Source organism: Notothenia rossii (genome assembly GCF_949606895.1).
Source record: "Notothenia rossii genome assembly, chromosome: 6".
Lineage (NCBI taxonomy): Eukaryota > Metazoa > Chordata > Actinopteri > Perciformes > Nototheniidae > Notothenia > Notothenia rossii.
The window spans coordinates 36,667,535-36,690,572 of NC_136909.1; the positions used below are offsets into that span (position 1 = coordinate 36,667,535).

The window sequence follows — 23,038 nt, forward strand, 5'->3', positions numbered from 1 at the left end:
ACCGGGGTATACAGTTTAAACTGTTAATATATTTAAAGTGTTCAAAGTGCAGTTTCAGTGCAAGTCAGTTGAAACGATCTTAAGTTGGCGTGACGTTGAAGTCTTGCAACCCTGCTGCTGTACTAGTTTGTAGTTTGTTTATAGCATAACGTTAGCATTTTGCTTCTGGCGACTAGATTTATGATTCAGAAATGATAAAAGTAGGGTTGACATGTGGAGATTATCAGGCTGAACAAAACGTGATCCCTCTCTTAAATGTGTGTCAACCACAGACCTTATTTCGAGATATTTTCCAAAATCCTATGGAGAAATTGCATTGGTTTTTGACGAAGGAGCCGTAGGAAGTTTACTTCCGGGTTTTAGGACGCGTCACTGCGGTTCTCTATAGGATAGTTGCACGGGATGACGTATTTCCATTTCCGGTTCATTGAGTGTGTGGTTGTAAACTTCCGGTCTACGGTAGAGCGGTAGAGGGAAGAGCGATAGATAGCGTATAGATAGCGTATAGATAGCGAGAGAGATAGCGTATAGATATTATATAGGCACTATTTTACACTCGATTTCTCCAAGACCTACCGAAGGTTAACATCAGTGATGTACATCGGCTGGTACAAGCGGCAGGCTAAGCCCCGAGGAGCAAAAGAGAAAAGGGGTTCAAGATGTACATATCCAGTTACATCGACAATTATGAAGGTAAGTGACAAACAAAGCTGTAGTTACTGGCTAACTTTGACAACTTGACAGTCTTGATACAGTGTAAAGTGTTTTAATTATGTACTATTACGTTTTTTTGGATAACATGAATGATATCCAATCCCCCACAGTTTCAAACAAAGATCTACCTTCAGGGAGAGTGAGCATCAGGGCTAGCTGTTACAGGTCCATGAGAAAGCACGAAAAGCCTCACAATCTAGGGAGGAAAATAAAAAGTGTTCATCGGTTCAAAGCCTCAATCAGGTTCATGTTCTTGGGTTTTGATGTGGCTAGAGTAGCTAACCTGTGATTTAGGATTCAAATAATCCCAGCTAGCTGACGTGTTGCAACAGATTACATAATGACAATACATTAGCTCACATCAACTGGTAGCTAGCTATGTGTGTGTAGCATGAAGGGGCTACAGATTTATTTTCGTTTTGTAACCCTGTCGTGTAAAATGGTAAATACATTAGCTAAACCCAAACGTAGCTTTCATCAAAGATTCTTAATGATAGTGTAGCGACCCTGCAGTGCTGAACTGGGAGAGACTCACAAGGGGATTGTTGGGGGGAAGACGTTGCCCTAGTTAGCCGGATAGGGCGGGGAGAAAAAGGGGGTGGGGTTTACAAGTGACCGGAAGAGGGTCAAGCTACGGCGGGAGAGCTAGTGAGGGATCCTGAGAGAGCTAAGAGACAATACCGCTACCTATCTTTGTTGTTTTGGGCAGTCTTCCAACCCCGGGGTTTAGTCTGTTTGTAGGGTAATAAAACCCGGATAAATTACAGCCATCGTGTCCTCCTCATTTAAGTAGTTAGCCACCCGTGCGGCGGAGCCGCGAACGCTACATTGGTGTCAGAAGTGGGATCTCCCCAGCCCCCAGTCCCCGCACTACAGTTGGCTAACTACGCTAGCATCGCTAGCCACCGCCGGAGGACCGAAATGGCTGAACACGGTGAGAACACGGACTTATATGCCCCATACACCCCCCCAGAAACACCACGGAGGAAGCCAACCAGCGATGCACAGGTGGTAAGGAGAAAGGAAAAAAAAACAACCTACTCACCCCTTGCTACACTGCTGACGGACCTTCCGGAGGAAATAAAAGGAAGTCCGGTTAAGTTTGCTGCAGCCACCGGATTGCTGACTGAAAGAGCAGATGTAAACAAAGACACGTGTGGACCGGCTCCGGTGGATGCCCAACCAAAATCTATCCCGGAGTTGGAGAGAGACATAACGGCAAGTAAATGGGGTGGCCAACAAAAATCTATCCCGGAGTTGGAGAGAGACATAACGGCAGGGAAATGGGGTGGCCAACCAAAATCTATCCCTGAGTTGGAGAAAGACAGTACAGAAAGTCTAGAGGAACGTTTTATGCAGAAAATGAGCATTGCAATGGAGCGTGCTTTGGGAAATGTTCTCAATAACTCAAAAAGTGACATTAAATCCATGAGGGGAGGGGAAGCACAAGATGTTGGGGCTAAACCTCATGAGCCCTATTGCAATGTAAATTCTAACCATGCTACTGACAATGCCAGTGTGAGCTCCGAACCTGCTAACGTTAAGGATGCTCATATCACTGTTGATGTCCCATGCCCAACAACAACCCCCCACCCAAGTACATGCCCCAAAGCAAATACCTACACCGCCAATGGACTCGGCCAAGGTAGCTCCCTGACTGCGGGCTCGGCTAGTCCCTCTACTACCAATAGCCAAACCAGCGATGTGGTAGCTGCTCTGACCACCGCCCTCACCACGGCATTGATGAATGTGCAGGGACCGACACCTTTCCCCAGGGAAGGCCAGCTAAAGGTCGGACGCTATGATGGGCTCACTTCATGGGAAACGTACTGGGCCCAGTTCAACCTCCTAGCGACTGCGAATGGCTGGTCCCCTGCAAAGAGAGCAGTCCATTTAATATCCGCCCTGGAGGGTGAAGCTAGAAAAGTACTACTTGATGTGACTGCTGCTGATCTTGAGAACCCACTAGCTATTTCCAGAGCACTGGAGAGACGTTTTGGAAACACTGCCCCTGCAGTTGTGATGCGGCAGAGGTTTAATGAGCGGATGCGGGGTCCTGGAGAGAAGCTAGGAGTTTTTGCAGCGGAACTGCGCTACCTGGCTCAAAGAGGATTCCCCGATTTCGATGATGCAACCCGCTTGGTGCTAACGAAGGAGGCATTCATCCGTGGCCTGCAGCCCATCCCATTACGGCAGCAAGTCCGGCTCGCAGACCCACAGACCTTGGGAGCAGCTCTAGAGAAAGCACTGGTGGTGGAGGACATCTTCCTGGAGGGTTTTGAAAATGGCTCCACGCAGACATTGACACGACCTAAGGCTCAAACGTATAAGCCTCCTAGACCCAACCCTCCTCCGCTCGGCACAGAGAGCCCACCGTTGCCCCCAGAGGGTCGACAGAGTCAAGCCTGCTATAATTGCCACCAAAAAGGCCATACATGGCGCTTTTGTCCAGCTCCTGTCACCGCTCCGGAGGGTTCAGCGCCGGGAAACGGGCGGGGCTCGGTGTAGAGGGGAGTCGACCGAGCCAACCCTTGCCCCCCAGAGACTGTGACACTCAACCGGTGATTAGAATACTCCACCTCCCCTCTGCTCACGCCCTTTGCTCCCTTGACACCTTCCCCACAGACTGCTGCAGAATACCTGTACTGGTCAATGGTCAAGGGACCCATGCCCTGCTGGACTCAGGCTCCACTGCAACTGTTCTACACCCGGATCTCCTGCCAGCCGGAACTCAACCCCAAGCCACCGAGGTCCCTCTCATTACCATCACCGGGGGAGAGGCTCCCATGCTGGGGAGGTGTGAAGCACACATCCAAGTAGGAGCATATTCAGTGCGGCAACCGGTCTGGGTTGCAAAACTCAGAGAGAAATGTGTGATTGGACAAGACTTTCTGTTTAGGGCAAGAGCAACATTGGATTTTAACGCACAAGCTATTACCTTTCCAGGCGGGGAGTCTATCCCCTTCCTCAAGGAGGGCGCCGGGGACGTTGTAGTGCAGGGAGACCCACCAGGTTGGCTGGATCCTCCACAGTGGGGGCCCCCTTTCGCAGAGAGCCCTATTCCCCCACTGGATGAAAACCACCCACCATCAGACTCGGTGGTACACGGCCAGCCACCGGTACCGGCCATTGTACAGACCGCAACTGTAACCCCCGAGGCTGAAATGGAAGCCGCAGCGAATTCAACGGTCGCAGACCTTTGGGAGGAGAATCGGGAGGGCCTGACCTCAGATCAACAGGATAAGCTCTGGGACCTTTTGTATAAGTATCGACACAGTTTTTCCACCCACCCCAACGATGTAGGCTGCACACACTTGGTCCAGCACTCTATCGATACAGGGGACGCACAGCCAATCCGGCAACGGCCTAGGCGAGTCCCCTACGCCCGCAAAGCAGCTGCTAACCAAATGATACAAGAGATGAAAGAGGCTGGCATTATCGAACCTTCAGAAAGCCCCTGGGCTTCCTCGGTCGTAATGGCCCCAAGAAAGGCCGGAGGCTGGAGGTTTTGTGTCGACTATCGGCCGTTGAACGACAAGACTGTAAAAGACTCCTATCCACTGCCTCGGATAGATGAGTCTCTTGACTATGTGGCCGGCTCTGCATGGTTTTCCTCTTTGGACCTCCGGAGCGGTTATTGGCAGGTGGCCATGGCCCCAGAGGACAAAGCCAAGACTGCCTTCACCACAGGACGTGGCCTGTGGCAGTTTACAACCATGCCATTCGGGTTGTGTAATGCCCCAGCAACATTCGAAAGGCTAATGGAGAAGGTCCTCGCTGGTGTGCCCCCGGAGCGTTGTCTCATCTACTTGGATGATCTCCTCGCACATGGACCCAGCTTTGACTCCGCGCTCGAGAACCTGAGGGAGGTTTTAGAGCGGATCAAGGGTGCAGGCCTAAAGCTTCATCCTGGGAAGTGCATGTTGCTGCGACGTGAGGTCTCCTTCCTGGGGCACCGAGTCAGTGGAGCCGGCATCAGGACGGAACCGGACAAGGTTGGAGCCGTCCGGGACTGGCCCACCCCCACAGATATCCACCAGCTGAGGTCCTTTTTAGGATTAGCGTCCTACTACCGGCGTTTTGTGGCGGGATTCTCGACGGTCGCTGCGCCTATGTTCAGCTTGATGCGCAAGGACACACCCTTTAAGTGGGGACCTGACCAGGATGCAGCGTTCCAACAGCTGAAGCGCGTATTATGCGAAGACCCGGTGCTGGTTGCCCCTAACCCAGAGCTGCCATTCCTCCTTGACACGGATGCCAGCAACACGGGCATTGGCGCTGTACTCTCGCAGTTAACCCCAGAAGGAGAGCGGGTTGTTGCGTATCACAGTCGCACCCTTGATAAACCGGAGAAGAACTACTGTGTAACTCGCAAAGAACTGCTGGCGGTGATTGATGCTGTGGGGCATTTCAAGCATGTCCTCTGTGGCCTCCCATTCATCATCAGAACCGACCATGCTGCGTTGAAGTGCCTTATGTCCTTTAAGGAACCGGAAGGACAAGTAGCAAGGTGGATCGAACAGCTCCAGGCTTTTCAGTTCACCATACAACATAGGGCTGGAGAAATTCACACGAACGCAGACAGTCTCTCTCGCCGGCCGTGCGCCCCAGGTTGTTCCCACTGTGACCGTGCTGATGAGCGGGAAGCGGTGAACCTGAACCCGGGGATGGTGGTCTGTCGGGCCCTCTTACCCAACAATGCGAATAGGTGGAGAGAGATGCAGCTTGAAGACCCTGACCTTAAAATGGTCATGGGATGGCTGGAGTCCGACGTGCGGCCGCCTTGGGATGAGGTGGTTGCCCTCTCTGCCACCGTCCGAGGACTCTGGTCTCAATGGCCGGGAGTGGAACTCCAGGAAGGAGTCCTGAAGAGGTGCTGGCGGGAACCCGCCACCGGAGAGGAACGCTGGCAAGTCGTTGTACCTAAAGACCTCCGCAAAGAAGTGCTCCAGGTGCATCATGGATCCCCTGGAGTTGGACACTTCGGAGTAACAAAGACGTTGCGGCGACTAAGACAGACATTCTATTGGGGCCTGAGCCGGAGGGATGTTGAGGACTACTGCCGCCGCTGTGATGCCTGTACGGCTCGTAAAGGACCCCAGGGCCAGTCCCGTGCACCCTTGCAGCAACATTGTGTGGGGGCACCGATGGACCGAGTAGCCGTCGATATACTGGGGCCACTCCCCCGTACTACTGGAGGGAATCGGTATGTGCTAGTCGCCATTGACTACTTCACAAAATGGCCGGAAGCGTATCCCCTGCCTGACCAGGAGGCAACCACCGTAGCAGAGGCCTTGGTGCAAGGGATGTTCAGCCGCTTTGGCACCCCCTCTGAGCTTCATTCCGACCAAGGACGGAACTTTGAGTCACAGGTTTTCGCAGCAATGTGTAGCCAGCTTGGCATTAAGAAAACTAGGACCACCCCACTTCACCCACAAAGCGACGGTTTAGTGGAACGGTTCATGAGGACCTTGGGTGCTCAGCTGGCCCTCACCACTGCCCCGGATCAAAGTGACTGGGACCTGCAGATACCCCTCATCCTCATGGCTTACCGCAGTGCAGTCCAAGACTCAACCGGCTGTACTCCGGCGTTGTTGATGTTGGGCCGGGAGCTCAGAACGCCACCGGAGTTGATGTATGGACGGCCTCCGGATGCACCTGATGCCTTGGCTGGTCCGGAGTATGCCAGGCGGCTGCAGGATCGTCTAGAAAAGGCCCACAGCTTCGCCAGAAACCAGTCTCAACAGGCAGGTGTCCGCCAAAAGCGGGTCTATGACGTGCACGTCAAAGGTCAGGATTTCCAGGCTGGGGACCTTGCCTGGGTGTATGGACCAAAGAGAGTGAAGGGCCGTTGCCCCAAGCTGGATAGCACATGGGTTGGCCCTTGCTACGTGGTCGAGAGAGTGGGGGAGGTGGTTTATAGGGTCAAACTGGTTCCCAGAGGGCGCACAGTGGTACTGCACCGGGATAGGATGGCACCTTACAAAGGGGACCAACAGCCAGCCTTTCCTGTGACCCCTACTAGAGCACGGCGCGGGCCCCCCCGCCGAAGGAGAGACCCACCGATGCAGCCACTGGATGTCCTTCAAGGGGAGGTGGTGACCCCGCTGGGAGCAATAGTGCCACGGAATACTACTCCACAAGTGAATCATGGAGTAAGGAGGTCGCAGAGGGAGCGACGGATGCCGGTTCGCTTTCAAAGTGTTGCTCTACCTCGGGGACGAGGAATTACCGGGGGGGGCAATGTAGCGACCCTGCAGTGCTGAACTGGGAGAGACTCACAAGGGGATTGTTGGGGGGAAGACGTTGCCCTAGTTAGCCGGATAGGGCGGGGAGAAAAAGGGGGTGGGGTTTACAAGTGACCGGAAGAGGGTCAAGCTACGGCGGGAGAGCTAGTGAGGGATCCTGAGAGAGCTAAGAGACAATACCGCTACCTATCTTTGTTGTTTTGGGCAGTCTTCCAACCCCGGGGTTTAGTCTGTTTGTAGGGTAATAAAACCCGGATAAATTACAGCCATCGTGTCCTCCTCATTTAAGTAGTTAGCCACCCGTGCGGCGGAGCCGCGAACGCTACAATAGGTTGAAAACCATCTCTGCTTTCATGGAAACCCCAGAAACTGGTTGTGACGGCTGCTGTTCTTGGTTAGTATAATCCATGTAGGGTCCAATTATTTGTATTGGCCAGTGTTAGGCAAGTGCTGGTTTTGAACCCTACATCTAAGTTAAGCTGTTCAACGTTCTACTAACAATATTTTATCAGAATCAGAATCAGAATACCTTTATTAGTCCCACGGAGGGGAAATTTGCAGCGTTACAGCAGGAATGAGCCACAGACGGCTTAGTGTTGCATATCTTAAATGCGTTAAAAAAGTACTAAGTTATAATTATAATAAACAAACAATACAACAATATGCTAAAAAAGTACTAAGTTATAATATAATAAACAATATGCTAAAAAAAGATAAAAAGTTACATAATTTTCAAAATACAGATCAAAAACAAATCAAATCCTGTAGCAGTTCTTAGGATTTAGCAGCCCGGTATATATTACAGTTATTAAAGATGGCATATGTATATAAAGTATATTGCACATAAAGCACATATTGCACATATGTAGTTATAATATAAGATAATACATTGAGAGAGCTGAGACAGGCTATACAAGCGTATCTGTTTGAATGTCCTTAAATTACAGTATTCCAAACAGCAGAACTTCTGTGTATGTGATGTGACTGATAACCTGACATGGTTTAGCCTTTTCCCACACCTACTACTTGCCTGATCAGCCTGCTCTCAGCTTTCTCATTTGTCTGTGTTGTATTGAAGCAGTGTCCTAAATGTAAAATGACTGACATTTTGTTTTACTGTGTAGATTGTCTTTGAGAACTGCTCACCTGTGGAGATTGCAGTGGCAAAGTGTTCCTGTGTAGCTGGAACAGCACTCTGCAACCACAATGTTGCACTGCTGTTCCAGACCGCACACTACTCCACACTCAACCTGGCTGCTGCACTCCCTGTCCTCAGCTGCACTGAAACAGAGCAGCGATGGCACAAGCCAAGAACCATGGTAAGTACAGTATGTGTTCACTACCAATTCACGGTTTAATGAGTATTTCCTTTGTACCAAGAGCTGATTTAGTATGTTGCATCAACGACCTTTTCAATTAATTTGACAATTCTTTGGTGTAATTAATAGGGTGTGAAACCAGGCAGAGTAAGTGACATGGTGTTCATTTCCACTAAGCCAAAGCAGTTTACAGTTGCTGATGGTGTAAGGTAATATCTATTGTCCTAAGTAATTGTATGTAGCATTTTTTGTATCTACTTTCTGGATATTGTACATCTGTTCATCTGTTATATAAACTAACATTACTTAAATATGCAGAGACTAATTGAAATGTTTAAATAAGTATGTTTCCCCCCGATATAACATGAACCTATGTTTTGTAAAAGTTTATTAAATGAATCTGTAAAATGTTATCATATTGTGGATTTATTAAATTAGTTATTTTCCTTTGTTATTTATGTGTGTGTTTGTTTTGAGGATATAATTAATTAGTACCTAAACATAGTATGGTATAACGGCTTTTTGTAATGACCACAATGAAATTTGGTTTGGGAGCAAGAAATCTTTTAATCGTTGTTGCCCAGGCTTGCCGAAATGAATGGAAACTTATCTCCCGATTATAACGGGACGAATTTGTACAAAGGGGCACACAACAATGTAGCGCCGACTTTCTTACATGCTGGACGGCCAATCGCTTTTATTTACCCCGAAATCCGCTTAAACTTGCTCTTGGTGTGTCATAACAAACTGTCAAACTGTCAAGCTGTCAAAACTCTGTACTCAAACCGGGAGTACTCGGCCTCACACCCAGCCGCCGGAAGTTGATAGACGCCATCTTGTGCACAGAGCCTATAGAGTGGCGAAGTCCCCCCCTTTCCGGGGGACCTCCATGGGACCTTATTTCGAAAAAATTATGTATTGAAGTCAATGGAGAGAGAAAGATTATCTTTTGATCCCGTTTGAATTGTGCCACGAATTACACATGTGATGTTTGTGAATTTAAAAGATAATTTTGCAAGTCAAAACATTTTGTTTTTGTTTTATCTGAGTGTTCAGGGTATTCTCTGAATATCTTGAAGGCCCTGACGGTTCGCCACTGATATATACAGTACATGAGGTTACAGACTGCTTAACAAGCAAAACATAGAACTTAAATTAGTGATGCAATGCTGAAATGTAAAAATGTGACAGTTAAAAAGCATAGGTGTTTTAATGCCATATTCACTTAATAACGGATGAACAACTTTTACAAATATTTCTACATAGTTTGTGTTGGTAAATGTCATCTACGTTGCACATTTCTGCGTGACACTTTGGTTTTGATAAAACAGTGTAGTTCCACTATGTAAACCAGGGCTATTCAATTAGTTTGGAATGGGGGCCGGTTGATGAAAATGATCCAAAGCAAGGGGCCGGGAAGAAAATGGCTTGAAATATGACCAATCATATTAAGAGCTTCAGATACAGTAAATACTACAGCAGGTCACCCTTGAAAAAGAGTTCAATGATCTCAATGGGATTCACCTGCATAAATAAAGGTATGAAATGAAATGACTACAACAGCATAGTGGAGTGCATATATTTTGTTTAATTAAATCAAACATAGCCCCAAGGCCTTTATAAATGGCAAGTTCAGAACTCAGTACATGTGAAGCTAATATAACCAACATCATTAGATTTAGATTAAATGATCGAATAATTCACACAAAATAGCAATTTAGGGCCATACACAAACAACAGTGCATATTATGGTATAATAACAATAAAGACAAGTGAGCCATACCACATCAATTGCTTAATTAAAAGCAAAAACAATTATCAAAAGACTTGTATTAATTACCAAACCACAACATACAGCCTTTTAAAACTCAAACCTTTTTTGATTAACATAGTGATAACTGACATACAGTATGCAACCAACTTGGCAGATATATGCCATCTAATGAGAGAAATTGCATTTTTTGATTTAGCAAGAGCAGGGAAGTCGGGAGTATACGTTGTCATGGCAATACGCATACAGTGATGCAGATGCTGGTCAGTGAGGGATGCTCGATTGTTAGTTTTTATGGCATTCATGTGTGAGAATGCCGATTCGCACGTGTAAGTCGAGCCAAACATTGTGAGGACAAAAAGTGCAAGACCCCTTGAATGAGGGAATTTCTCGTGGCTGACTTCATGAGTCCAGAACTTTTCAGAACCTGCCAGCTGAAATGACTGTCGCAGGTCATCTGATGACTGAATGTCAATGAGTTTGAGTTGTAAAGACGCCTCATTTAATGTCACAATTAGCTCCTTTGCTTTCACTGCAAACTCCCCCTCTACATTCACAGAGAAAGGGTCCTTCACAAATCTCATCACTTCAGTCGGGAGACTGAAATGTTCAAACCTCGCGGCAAAGTTGGTTTTCAATGCGTCCATAAATCCAGTCATCACCTCGGTGATTTGTAAACCTGCAGTGCGCAGTGTTGGAAAATGGAGCATTTTGCCTGGACATAAATCCGCAAAAAAAAGTGTGAGCTTTTTTTGAAACGCATGGAGTCTCTCCACAAGTTGTGTAACCATTTTATCTCTGCCCTGCAGCTCCAAATTGAGTTGGTTCAGATGTTGGAAAATGTCGCTCAAAAAGCAAACAGCAGCGTAAAACTCATCATTCTCTATCAGACACAGAAAGGCGTTGGCTTTTTTATGTTTTGAATTGCGGAGAAACGCCATGATCTCCTTAAGTTCACAAAATCGTTTCAAGACGTTTCCTTTGCTTAGCCATCTAATGTCACTGTGCATGAGCAAATCATTATATCGAGCTGACATGTCTGACAACATCTGGCGGAAAAGGCGATGCTGTAAACTGGAGTTACAATGAATAAAGTTAATAATCGCCATGACAGAGTCCATTGTGTTTTTTAACTCACCACTCAGTTTTGCGCACAGGAGGCTTTGGTGGATGAGGCAATGAAGCGATCTCAGCTGTGGAGCCACATCTGCCAGCCTAGCGGACAGTCCCTGTGTTCGGCTCGACATCGCAGGGGCCCCATCCGTTACAAGCATGTTAATACGATCCAATCCCAACTTGTGCTCCTTGAAAAACGAAACCACTTTGTGGAACATCACCTCACCGGTCGTGTGTCCATCCAAAGGAATTAATCCAAGTAGATCCCCCCGAAAGCACTCACCATCAAAAAATCTAACATAAAGGCACAGCTGTGCAACATCGCTGCTGTCAGTGGATTCATCAATAGCTAGCGACATAACCTCCGCCTTTCTCAGTTTGTCCAAGAGAATCTCAAAAACGTCCGATGCAAGGGTCTCCACTCTCCTTGATGTTGACGTGTCAGAAATCGGAATGTTCTTAATTGAGTCAATAACGCTTTTTCTGATTTTCTCATCTGCAACCACTTCCTCAATTGATGCAAGTATACACTCTTTGACTGTCTCTGCGTCCGTAAAAGGCCTTTTCTTTTTGCCTAATATCCAGGCCACTCGTAGGGACGCTGCGGTAGCTCTCTCTTGGTCAGTGCAAGCCCGAAACAGGGAGCTACGTCTTTGGTCATAGCACGAAGTTAGCCCCAAAATCTTCTGGTGGCGAGCATCAGAGCCCGCTGGAAATTTGGCGTCAAAGTTGGTGTGAGCTGTCTTAAAATGCCTTCTCAAGTTGTACTCTTTACACACCGATAAACCCTCATTGCAGATTAAACACACGGGCCTCCCACTGACATTTACACACAAGTACTTCTCTTTCCACTCGCTGTTGAATTGCCGGTTTTCGGTGTCAAGCTTTCGTTGTTTTAACGTAGAAAGAGACATTTTGATATCCAACTATGCTGACCAGGTTTGATTAATCGTACCATTGGCGCGAAACCGTCGAAGGTGCGCGAGCTTGTAGTGAAGGGCAGCGCGAGCCGCGAGGACGCGCGCAGAGACACAATAAATGACAGGAGTTGCTAGTAGGTGGGTTCGAAACCCGAGCCCGCCAAAGTTTTCAGGCAATGTCTTCCCCTCTATCTCTCAATGTAACACCCTCTCAGGAATAAAGGCACTCTGGCCCAAAAAAAAAAAAGTTAAATTAATTTTTTTTTTAATTAAACTTTAATTTTTTTTTTTTTAACATTATACTCAAAGGGCCAGTAAATATCACCCGGGGGCCGGATTTGGCCCGCGGGCCGCCAATTGAATAGCCCTGATGTAAACGTTACATTCATGATCAAACGAGACAATCTGCAAGAGAATTAGCTATTTTTTGTTATTCTTAATGCTTGTCATTCACACATTAATACAAAAATAAAATAAGTCGGCTACCGATACACAGCAGAACAATTGTGGCAATATTCAGCTTAATAAGCCTTGTTCAACATAATTGCTTTAGCTAATACTACAGCGGGCTGCAGGCGAACCAAGTCCGTCTTTCGCTGCATTCCTTGATCTCCAGTTATAACGCCGGACTTATAACGCCGGACTTAACGGCGGACTTAACTCCGGCCGGCGACCACTGGGATAATTGGGTCTCCTTTTAACATTTGCTCCCGTTTAGCATTATGGGCGTCATAGCCATAGACTATAAAAGTCTTATCCAAGGCTGAATCATAAACTAAACTGTATATATAATATATATATCCAGTACAGTAACTACAAATAGCTAACGTTGTAGCCTAGCAGAGTGGACAAGTTGCTGTTAGCTGACAGTGAGGCACGTGCCTGTCCATCAAAGTGACCACGCCCTAATTTATGCAAAAACGTTAAGACCTAATATAAATAAAAGGGTGCCATTATAGAACAATTCACTCACCAATTCATAATCATGAAGGTGGAATCTAACTATATCCCGAATAATTTGCATTGCATCCAGGGGCAGAAACATGTTTATTTCTCTGTAAAGTTGGGCATTTTAACATGGGGGTCTATGGAAATTGATCCTTTCTGCAGTCATCGCCTATCAGCCAATAGATAAACTGCAGTTTGTGGCACTTCCTTATTGGCCTCCTGGCTCTGTCCCAGAGTTTGCCGCTTGGTCTTAAGTCATTTACTTTTGGTGAGTTTAACTAAAGCTTAATTAATTTTAACCTGGCTATGGACTGATTAATTATTGGTTGTTACAAAACATGCACAGGACAGCGGTTAGACCAGGGGTCGGCAACCCAAAATGTTGAAAGAGCCATATTGGACCAAAAAAAAAAAAAAAATCTGTCTGGAGCCGCAAAAAATTAAAAGCCTTATATAAGCCTTATAATGAAGGCAACACATGCTGTAAGTGGCTATATTAGCCTACTATCAAAATTATAAGTAGGCTACAAATACATAATGAGCATTCATGATTAAATGTTTATTTTCCCTGCAGCGCATCCTGGAGAGAATGACGCACCACGTGACTACTCTGCTGTACGATCGTGCTTTAAGTTGAACTTCCATTATAATATTAATGTATTATGTTTCGTTGCATTGATGAAATTATAGAAATACAATAAAGAAATCAGATTTTTTATGTCATTTTTATTTTAGGATTCGAAAAAACAACAACAAAATGTGCAACGTGCATAATAGGCCTCCTGTAATTTCAGAAATTAATTATAATATATATAATATTTAATAATTAAACCTCCCCATGGAAATAAAATGCAGTCCTTTTCAATCCTCAATAATACAACACAATACAATCCTCTTCTCTGTTCCCCCTTATCTGGGCAACAGACAGAGTGCAATAAAACAGCAGCCTTTTGAAAAGGTAAAGTATATACAATTTAAAATAATACAGTTTAAGTTCGATTTCTGTGCATTATCCTCTTCTCTTTAGTTTTCTGCAAATGTGCAAGGGTAAAATGCAGCAGCACCCTCTTCTCTTTTGACACGCACAATACAATGCAGCCATCCTCGGACCTGAGCAACAAAACACAATAATATCCCTGTGTCATTCCAAATATATACTGACAAAAATCAGAAATCACTTTATAAAAACAGCCACTTTGTTACTAAATATGTGCCTATGACAGGATTGTGTTCTTACCCGTTTAATGTGAATTCTGTTTTCGGACATCACTGGACAGCTTCTCAACATCGGGCATGTAAGATGTAACTTTAATCTTCACGCAGGACTGCAAGCTCTCATCTGTGAGGCGGGTGCGGTATTTGGATTTTATGTAGTTCATGTTTGAGAATATCTGCTCGCACAGGTATGTTGATCCAAAGATGGATAATACTCCAAATGCATATTTCTTCATGTTCCTATAACTGTCTGGAAGAGCATTCCATGTTTCAAACACAAGTTTCTCGGGTGTTGGGAGGCTTTCAATTTCGCTCCATTTGTGGCTTTGGGCAAGCTGGGCTTTCTGGCGAGTGACGTCTTCAAGCTCGGCTGTCAGACTTTTGAATTTGGACATCCATAAATCTTTGTCAGCTATATCAGCCATTTCCATTTCAAGGTCAGCTTGATTTACTCCTGGGAATGTGTGCAACAAGGATGGGTCAATCTCCAGGGGTGTGACAGGGAAAGATAGTGTCAATTTTTCCTTTCGGAACTCGCTAAATCTGCTCCCAAATGCAGTTTGCATATCAACGATCGCACCTTGTAAATAATCACCATTGAGTGTGTGATCGTGATGGGCTTCTTTGAACTCTCTCAGGGAGGGGAAGTGAGAGAGCGTGCCTCGCTGTACATCTCTGGCGAATACAGTCAGCTTGCGCTTGAATGACAAAACAGCTTCCAGCATTTGCAGTGCAGTGTTTCCCCGGCCCTGGAGACTTTTATTCAGCATGTTTAGGTGACTTGTCATATCCACCATAAAGTGCAGTTTTTCCAGCCACTCGGTATCTTCCAGTTGCGGGTAGTTCAGGTTTTTGCTTTTCAGGAATGTTTTCACATGTTCTAAACAAGCAACAAAGCGACGCAAAACCTCACCCCTGGACAGCCACCGGACTTTGTTGTGTAGCAGGAGATCGGAATATTCGCTGTCAACTTCATCTAGAAATGCACGGAACTGACGGTGGTTTAATGCTTTTGCAATTATCTTGTTCACCATCTCGATGACAAGGTTCATCACCTCCATACACTCCGGTGGGAATGTTTGTGCACACAGTGCTTCTTGGTGCAAGATGCAGTGAAATGCAAGCAGATTTCGATCCAACGCTTTCTGTAGTAAAGTCACAAACCCCTTTTGTGATCCTCTCATACTGGGTGCCCCATCTGTAGCCACTGAAATCAGGTGGTTGGTGTTTATTCCATTGTCATTTAAAAACTTCAGCACAGCCTCACATATGTCCTCTCCGCATGTTTGGCCTTTCAGTGGTATTAATTCGATCATTTCTTCTTGCGGCCCATCAGAGTTCACATACCTGCATAACAGCGCTGCCTGTTCAATATCGATCACATCACACGACTCATCACAGGCAATTGAGTATGCTGGAGCTGAATTAATGTCCTTGATTTGCTGATTGGTGATGTTGTCTGCCATTTTAATGGCCCTTTCCTTCACTGTCTTTGCGGAGAGAGGCATGTCTTTAATTTTCTGTATTATCTCGGTTTTGTTTTTGAAGTCTGAAAATAGGTGCTCTGATATTTTAATGAATGAATCCTTCATGTAGTCACCATCTGTGAACGGTTTTCCACGCTTTATTATCTCCCGGGTTGCAACAAAACTAGCAGCAGTAGTGGAGTTTGGAGATGCAATCCACTTCTTAAATCTATCTTTGCGCTCCTCTAATTTCTCCAGAAGTAATGCAATCGCACTTTTTCTCTCACTCCCAACTGGGTACTCGGCTGCAAATGTAGCATGCCTTCCATGGAAATGTCTTTCCACGTTACTCTTTTTGTTATTTGACAATTTCTCATTACAAAGCAAACATACAGGCAATCCTTCCGCATTGGCAATGAAAGCAAATGATTCGGTCCAAGAACTGTTGAATCCTCTGTTCTCCTCAGCTATCTTTCTCTTGTTCTCTTTGGGATCCATGGCCCATGACACACCCGCCGGTTTGTTAGCAACAGTTAGCACCTCGGAGTTACGCGGTTAAATTACGCGGTTAAAACACGCGCAATCTGAGGCGGAGTTCCCTCCCCCTACGCTGCTGTGATTGGTTGATGACCTGAGGCGGAGTTCCCTCCCACTCGATGACGTGAGGCGGAGTCCCCTCCCACTCCTCCGTCGCGAATATCCAGTCTAGCCCTGACCCTGGCACTGTGTCGCAGGCTATGACGTAAATCTTCGTTGACAGAAATGTTAAATTAAATTAAATATTTATTATACACATTTTTACAGCATTGGATAATAAATTATATTAAAACAAAAAATATATTCACACCATCTTTTTCCATTTTCATATTTTTGAAAAAGCTCCAGGGAGCCACTAGGGCGGCGCTAAAGAGCCGCATGCGGCTCTAGAGCCGCGGGTTGCCGACCCCTGGGTTAGACGAACAAATATAGACCCCCGATACAAACAATCAGACAAACATGAACTCGTAATAAATGCCAGCGCGCCAGCAAAGCTCACCCAGCTCAATTTAGTCCGAATTAAGAGGTTTCAGAGGGGGTAGGGAGTTATCTCTAGTGCCGCGCCTTGACTCACGCTTCCACCCTTGTATACAAGTCCTGGATCGGTGCCTGATGACCGTCCAAGAGCGATAACTATCTTATCCCCTTGCGACAACCACTATTCTATTCTAGTGGCGCTATGTCCCCCCGATCAGGAGCGCATAGACTTTTTTATTTGCTACCCTTTCTCTCCAACAACAGCACAGTTAATTGTAGTCCTGTACGGACCAGCCTATACACTCGCTATCGAGTTCATTACAACGGTGAAACATAGTCTTGTTCTACACTCGCATGCCACTGCCAACCCGTGATCAATTAGCCTATAATGTTATGTATGCACCCCGGACCGGCACCAGTTCCTCCAGCAATGTAGGGAACTGTGGCACATCAGGTAATGCACGCACCTCGCGCTGCCCCGTTTTACCAGCACGTAGAAAACGGTCACAAACAACTAGAGTGCTTTTAGACCATCTGGTTTTTAATAGAGACGGCGGTGGTGTGAGTTAAAGCTATAGACAAAGGCTGTGACTTTCTCCCTCTCAGTTCGCACTCCACCAGCAAAACAGATACGGGGAGGTATTTACACACACACCCCGCGCTGCAGCTGGAGCCGTGTTTAGAGAGGCGATAGTGGTGATATCTCTGGCTGCTTCTTCTCAACTGCTAGTGTTGGCCACTGAAACCCCTAAAATTCGGCAATTTGTCCAATACAAATCTTTACTTTGCTTTTATACAGAAGTTCCACTTTACTAATGCCTTTCTTTAAGTTTTCTCCGAACATGAGCTGTGCATGCTTGTATGGCACATACATCCCAAGCAGCATACACAGAGAAAAACAGCCAGGACAAAAGTCCCCAGACACTGATTCCCTGGGGTTACTAACCCCAAATGTTCAATAACCGAAAACGAAACACAACCGCTCAGTTTCACAGGTAATCTTAGGATACCGTCAATCACAGATTCTGGTAAGGCAATGTCCAAATGTGGATTTGAAACTACACTTACCAGTTCTGAAAGAATTGTTGGTATCCTGCCGACAACGCCAATTTGTGGGGGAAACTTCTGAAGCAATTGGAAACAGGACTTATTTGGAGTTACGGCCGGAGAATTGACAAGACCTGTGGTGTGTCACGAGTTGACACAGCGGTTGCCAAACCAATTCTGAAGAACTCTTCTGTAACTCGAGGTTTTAACTAGTTCGGAGTGTAATAATCAACATTCTTTATCAGTGAGACTAAACAATTATGAACCCTGAATCTAACTAGAGCCCTCGTCTTATTACATTTTTTCGATGTCCTCCCATTCTTTTACATAGAAAAGAATGTGCGTCAGGGAACCTACGTTCCTAAAAAGAAGGGCTTCTAGATGTCCCTGAACAGTAAACTACCTCATGGCGGCTTGTGCTCTGTCATAGACTGGCAACAACAATGCGCCCAAGCTACCCCTCCTTAAGAGAGATAGCAGCAATACCCAAGGCCGTAGAACTATGCCATGGGAAAGGAGACAGTGAGAAGAGAAAATTATGAACTGTGTCAAAGGTTGAATACCTAAGCAAATTATTCCCCAACAGATACAAGTATATTTATTCAAACTGTCCTTTAATTGAAATACAAGTCGATACCATTAGGTTTTCAGTTTATTATTAACAGTCCATACTCTTTGTACAAAGAGGTATCAGTTATATATAACCACAGTACACAATAGTTAAAAATGAGACATACATGTACACGTCTGAATATATTTCAACCATACTTCAAGTGTCAGGAATTTTCTGTGTTTGTATAACCTCTCCTCTGTCACACACACAGACCAGAACTGGCATCCGTTGACCCGATGAGTAACCATTGGCTGACATCGGGATTGTCATGATAAATGAAAATGTACTATGACTAATAAATATGCTTCCATATGCTGCAGGCTTCCCGGCACAGTGCCAAGCAGGCAGAGGGTGGAGTGGAAATATAAACTTTTTACATGCCAGACACCAAACTGAAACACAATTAAATAATATTCCATAAACAGTATCTGCATTAAATATTCTAGCCATGCAGTATATTTGAAGTTTGGAAATAATTTAATAGATCTTCACCTTGCAGCGACAAGCACAACGGAAGCTGACTGCTATCTGATTATGGAGGTTTGGGAAATAGCAGCTGATAAAAACATCTTGTTTAAAATACAGTATAATGATAATAAGAATTCTGAATATCAACATTAACTGTCTGTTCTTTGAGTTCATAATAACGGGGATTTTAAATACATTTTTGCAGAATATCTGGACTTCCAGCTTTTTCTCATTGTCCACAGTAACTGAAGTGTCCTTACAATTGTTTTCATTCCATTCCTTGTGCTGGATTTTGAGTGGGGTTTGAGCAAGGTGGTGGTGTCCTGGACTAGGAGGTTGGAGGTCGTAGGGCCCGGCAGGAGTGGCAGCAGGCCTTGCTGTAGTACCAGTGGCTGCACAGGTTGACCTTCAGCGCCAGAAGGCAGTTGGTGGAGGGACGATCCTGGCAGCTTTCATCTGGAAAACAGTTCACACATGTCAGCTATTACATTTAAAGGTCATCTATTATGCAAAATCCCCTTTATCATTTATTTTATACATAAACATGTTTCCCCTCTGTGTAAACCTGAATCATTATCACCTGAATCTCCTCCTAGAGCACCATTGTGTTCTTTTTAACCAAATATCTGTCACACTCCTAGGTTTATGTCACGGTTTTAGTGTTGTCTGTCTGGTTATGGGTTTTGTAAGTCTTGTACCGGCCCGCAGAGCTATGTTTCCTTGCTTGATTACCTGGCCCACACAGCCATGGTCCAGGCCTCTGTTCCGGTTCCAGCGGCTCCAATTCCAGCCTCAGACCTTTTCTCAGGAACCCGTCTGGCGTTTGGAGGTCCACAGAGCCTCCAAAAGGTCTCTGGAAGATGCAAGGCCAGGATTCCAGCCCGTACTCCAGCGGCTCCGGCTACAGTGCCGGTCCCAGCAGCCATGGTTCCGGCCCCAGTTCTGGCCCCAGCAGCCATGGTTCCAGCCTCAGTCCTGGCCCCAGCAGCCATGGTCCCGACTTCAGCTTCGGCTCCAGTGCTGGCTCTCCGGCCAACACCAGCTCCCTGTGTCGTGTCGGCATACCGGCCGACTCCAGCACCTCGTCTCCTGTTGGCTCTCCAGCCGACGTCAGCTCCCCGAGTCCTGTCGGCGTACCGACCGTCTCAAGTCCCTTCTCAAGTCCCCTCTCAAGTCTCCTCTCGAGTTCCCTCTCAAGTATCCTCTCAAGCTCCCTCTCGAGTCTCTTCTCCAGTCCCCTCTCAATTCATCTCTCAAGTCTCCTCTCAAGTTCTCTCTCACATCACCTCTCGAGTTACCTCTCGAGTCACCTCTCGAGTCTCCTCTCGAGTTCCCTCTCGAGTCTCCTCTCGAGTTCCCTCTCGAATCACTTCTCGAGTCACCTCTCGAGTTCCCTCTCGAGTTCCCTCTCGAATCACTTCTCGAGTCACCTCTCGAGTTCCCTCTCGAGTCCCCTCTCGAGTCTCCTCTCGAGTTCCGGGGGTCCTGCCAACCCTATGTCCTGTGCCGTTGGAGGTCCCGCCGACTACTCTCCTGCCGGGGGTCCTGCCAACCCTGTGTCCTGCCCCGTTGGGGGTCCCGCCGACGACTCTTCTGCCGGGGGTCCTGCCAACCCTATGTCCTGTTCCTTTGTAGGACCCGCTGAGAGTCCTGCCAATCCCATGTCTTGTTCCGTTGGAGGTCCCGACGTCACCTGTCTTGCCGGGGGTCCTGCCAACTCCTGGTCCTCTTCCGTGGGGGATCCTGCCGAAGCCTTTCCCACCGGCTCCGGTTCATGTCCTGTCGACACCGGGTCCTGCCCGGCCTCCGGAGGTGTCTGGTCTTCGCCCTCGAGCCCGGCCACCTGAGAGCAGCGGTCTTCGCCCTCGAGCCCGGCCCCCTGAGAGCCGTGGACTTCGTCCTCGGGCTCGGCCCCCTGACTCTTCCTGCCGCTGCCTTCACCCTCATGCTCGGCCCTCTGAGTTCGCCTGTTGTGGTCTTCACCCCTCCATGGACTCTGCCTTGCCCCCGGGCCGTCCGCCCGAAACCCCCACCATGAACTCTGCCTTGCCCCCGGACCGTCCGCCCGAGACCACCTCCTTGATCTCTGCCTTGTCCCGGGCCGTCCGCCCGAGACCCCCTCCTTGGTCTCTGCCTTACTCCCGGGCCTTCCGCCCGAGACCCCCTCCTTGGTCTCTGCCTTGCCCCCGGGCCGTTCTCCCACACACTCTCCCATTCACTGAAAAGCCTCCATAGTGGTCCTTTGTTTATTCCCGTAACATAGTGATATCACTATGTAACACTCGCTTCTATTAGCTAGCAATCTGACACATTGTAAGGTGCCAAGAGGCAAACTCACTCAATAGAGTTTAGCAGTGATTACGCATTGTTGGACCGGACCCGGAAGTAAAATCAATGGGATTTCTCCATTTCAATTTGGTATATTGAAGAAAATAAGCTTTGTAACAACCAAGTTTATACTTACATGTTTTGTTCAGCAGGATAATCTCCACATATTGACACCACTTTGTGATTGTGAAGGCTAACTGCAATCACCAGAGGTAAAAGGCACATTTTAGGCTATAAACAAAGTACATCATTTCCTTTCATTTAGTCACTTATTAGCAACCGCGCTATTTATGACACAGTAGCTACTGACGTATTTCCTCATCAGCTTCTGTTAACTACAGACCTTATTTCAGACTTCTACCAACAAACACGTTAAAAAAAACATTGACTTCAAGGCAAGGGAACAGGAAGTCATGAAATGTTACGTTTATTTCGGGTTTTGGGACTTATTAATGCACCACTTGACCAATTTGGGCTGGTTTTGATTGGGCAGGTTTTTTTGACAAACAAACACATGCATATTTAGCCTCTATTACGAACCAGATATGGTGTCAATTTAGCATGTATATGTCATGTCACTCTAAAGATTTGGGAAAACATGACTGTAAGTTGTCACGATTCTCATGTTATGTCACGTTTATAGTTTTGTAGGTTTGGGTGTTTTTGCTGTTTTCCATGTCATGTTTTCCTTTGGGTTATTGTCTGGTCCTTTTCCCTGTGTTTTCCTCTTGTCATTAGTTTCCCTGGTGTGTCTAAATGTCTGATTATGTTCACCTGGGCCCCTGTGTTTTCTCCTCCCTCCTCACCTGTGTCTTGTTGTGTGATTGGCCTTGTGTGTATTTAAGTTATGGGTTTTCTGTCTGTCTTGGTCGGTTCGTCTTGTTCCCTGACTAGTTCTGCGGTGAGTGTTCTGTTTGTCATTGTACATATATCTCATAGCCTTGAAATAAAGGAAGTTTCAGTTTATATCTGCATTTGGGTCCTGCTTGTTTCACAAACCGTGACAGTACGAACCGACCAAGAAATGGGCCCAGCAGATCCGTTCGAGTCGGAATTATTAAATGTTTCCTTTTTTTTGGCTAACTGCTCGGATAGATGGAAGAGAGCACCCGGAGTTCAGCAGCGGGAGGCTGTGTTGTCGGAGGCGCGCCAGATGGCTAGAGAGAAACCAGGTATGGTGAAGTTCTTACCTGGCTGGATTTCAAAGATCCTCCCTGTGTGTGATTCCCGGCCTGCTAGCCCCAGGCATGCTAGCTCCCGGCCTCCCAATTCCCAACCTGGCACCATACGCCTGGGTGGTTTCCGTCTGCAGTCAGCCCGTGCTTCTGCCCCAGTTCCTGCTCCTGTCCAGGAGTCATATTCTGGAACTCGTCTGGCTTATGGAGGTCCACGGAGTATTCAGGCGGCTGCTAAGAGGAGGAGTCGCAAGGCCAAGCAGGCAGCTCAAGCCCCAAGAGCCATGGTTCCGGCTCCAGAACCGGACCTTACAGCCATGTTTCCGGCTCCAGAACCGGACCTTACAGCCATGTTTCCGGCTTCAGAACCGGACCTTACAGCCATGTTTCCGGCTCCAGTGCCGGCCCACACAGCCATGTTTCCGGCTCCAGAGCCGGCCCACACAGCCATGTTTCCGGCTCCAGAACCGGACCTTACAGCCATGTTTCCGGCTCCAGAACTGGACCTTACAGCCATGTTCCCGGCTTCAGTGCCGGCTCCAGTAACCATGGTCCCGACTCCGGCTCCTCGTCACCTGCTGACTCATCGGCCGACGCCAGCTCCTCGAGTCCTGTCGGCGTACCGGCCAACTCCAGCACCTCGTCTCCTCTTGGCTGTCCGTCCGACGCCAGCTCC

General features: G+C 46.9%; 3 protein-coding genes across 3 annotated transcripts in view; 1 reads left to right on the forward strand and 2 right to left on the reverse strand.

Moving 5' to 3' along the window:
* The first annotated feature begins 436 nt into the window (after window positions 1–436).
* Window positions 437–8,505, forward strand: LOC307043602 (uncharacterized protein). Its single transcript, XM_079688144.1, has 3 exons — window positions 437–693; window positions 8,087–8,281; window positions 8,411–8,505. The coding sequence occupies exons 1-3, from the start codon at window positions 595–597 to the stop codon at window positions 8,492–8,494; spliced, it is 378 nt and encodes a 125-aa protein (XP_079544270.1). The 5' UTR covers window positions 437–594; the 3' UTR covers window positions 8,495–8,505.
* A 9,907-nt stretch (window positions 8,506–18,412) lies between these two features.
* Window positions 18,413–23,038, reverse strand: part of LOC307044573 (ADAMTS-like protein 2) — a 70,564-nt gene continuing 65,938 nt past the window's right edge. The window contains 1 exon segment of the mRNA XM_079689883.1: window positions 18,413–19,340. Within this exon segment, the coding sequence (XP_079546009.1) occupies window positions 19,188–19,340 (153 nt within the window). The 3' untranslated portion in view covers window positions 18,413–19,187.
* On the reverse strand, window positions 20,367–23,000 carry LOC307042544 (uncharacterized protein). The gene is made up of 2 exons (XM_079686493.1): window positions 22,737–23,000; window positions 20,367–22,703 (listed from the first exon to the last, which is right to left on the reverse strand). Exon 2 carries the CDS (start codon window positions 21,072–21,074, stop codon window positions 20,385–20,387), a length of 690 nt encoding a protein of 229 aa, XP_079542619.1. The 5' UTR covers window positions 21,075–22,703; window positions 22,737–23,000; the 3' UTR covers window positions 20,367–20,384.

Bases quoted from the DNA above. Each gene is read 5' to 3' on its own strand.
- LOC307042544 (XM_079686493.1), bottom strand. From the start codon at position 21,074: ATGGGAGAGTGTGTGGGAGAACGGCCCGGGGGCAAGGCAGAGACCAAG.
- LOC307043602 (XM_079688144.1), top strand. From the start codon at position 595: ATGTACATCGGCTGGTACAAGCGGCAGGCTAAGCCCCGAGGAGCAAAA. The intron at 694-8,086 runs GTAAGTGACAAA...TTTACTGTGTAG, and splicing joins TTACATCGACAATTATGAAG to ATTGTCTTTGAGAACTGCTC. The intron at 8,282-8,410 runs GTAAGTACAGTA...TGTAATTAATAG, and splicing joins GGCACAAGCCAAGAACCATG to GGTGTGAAACCAGGCAGAGT.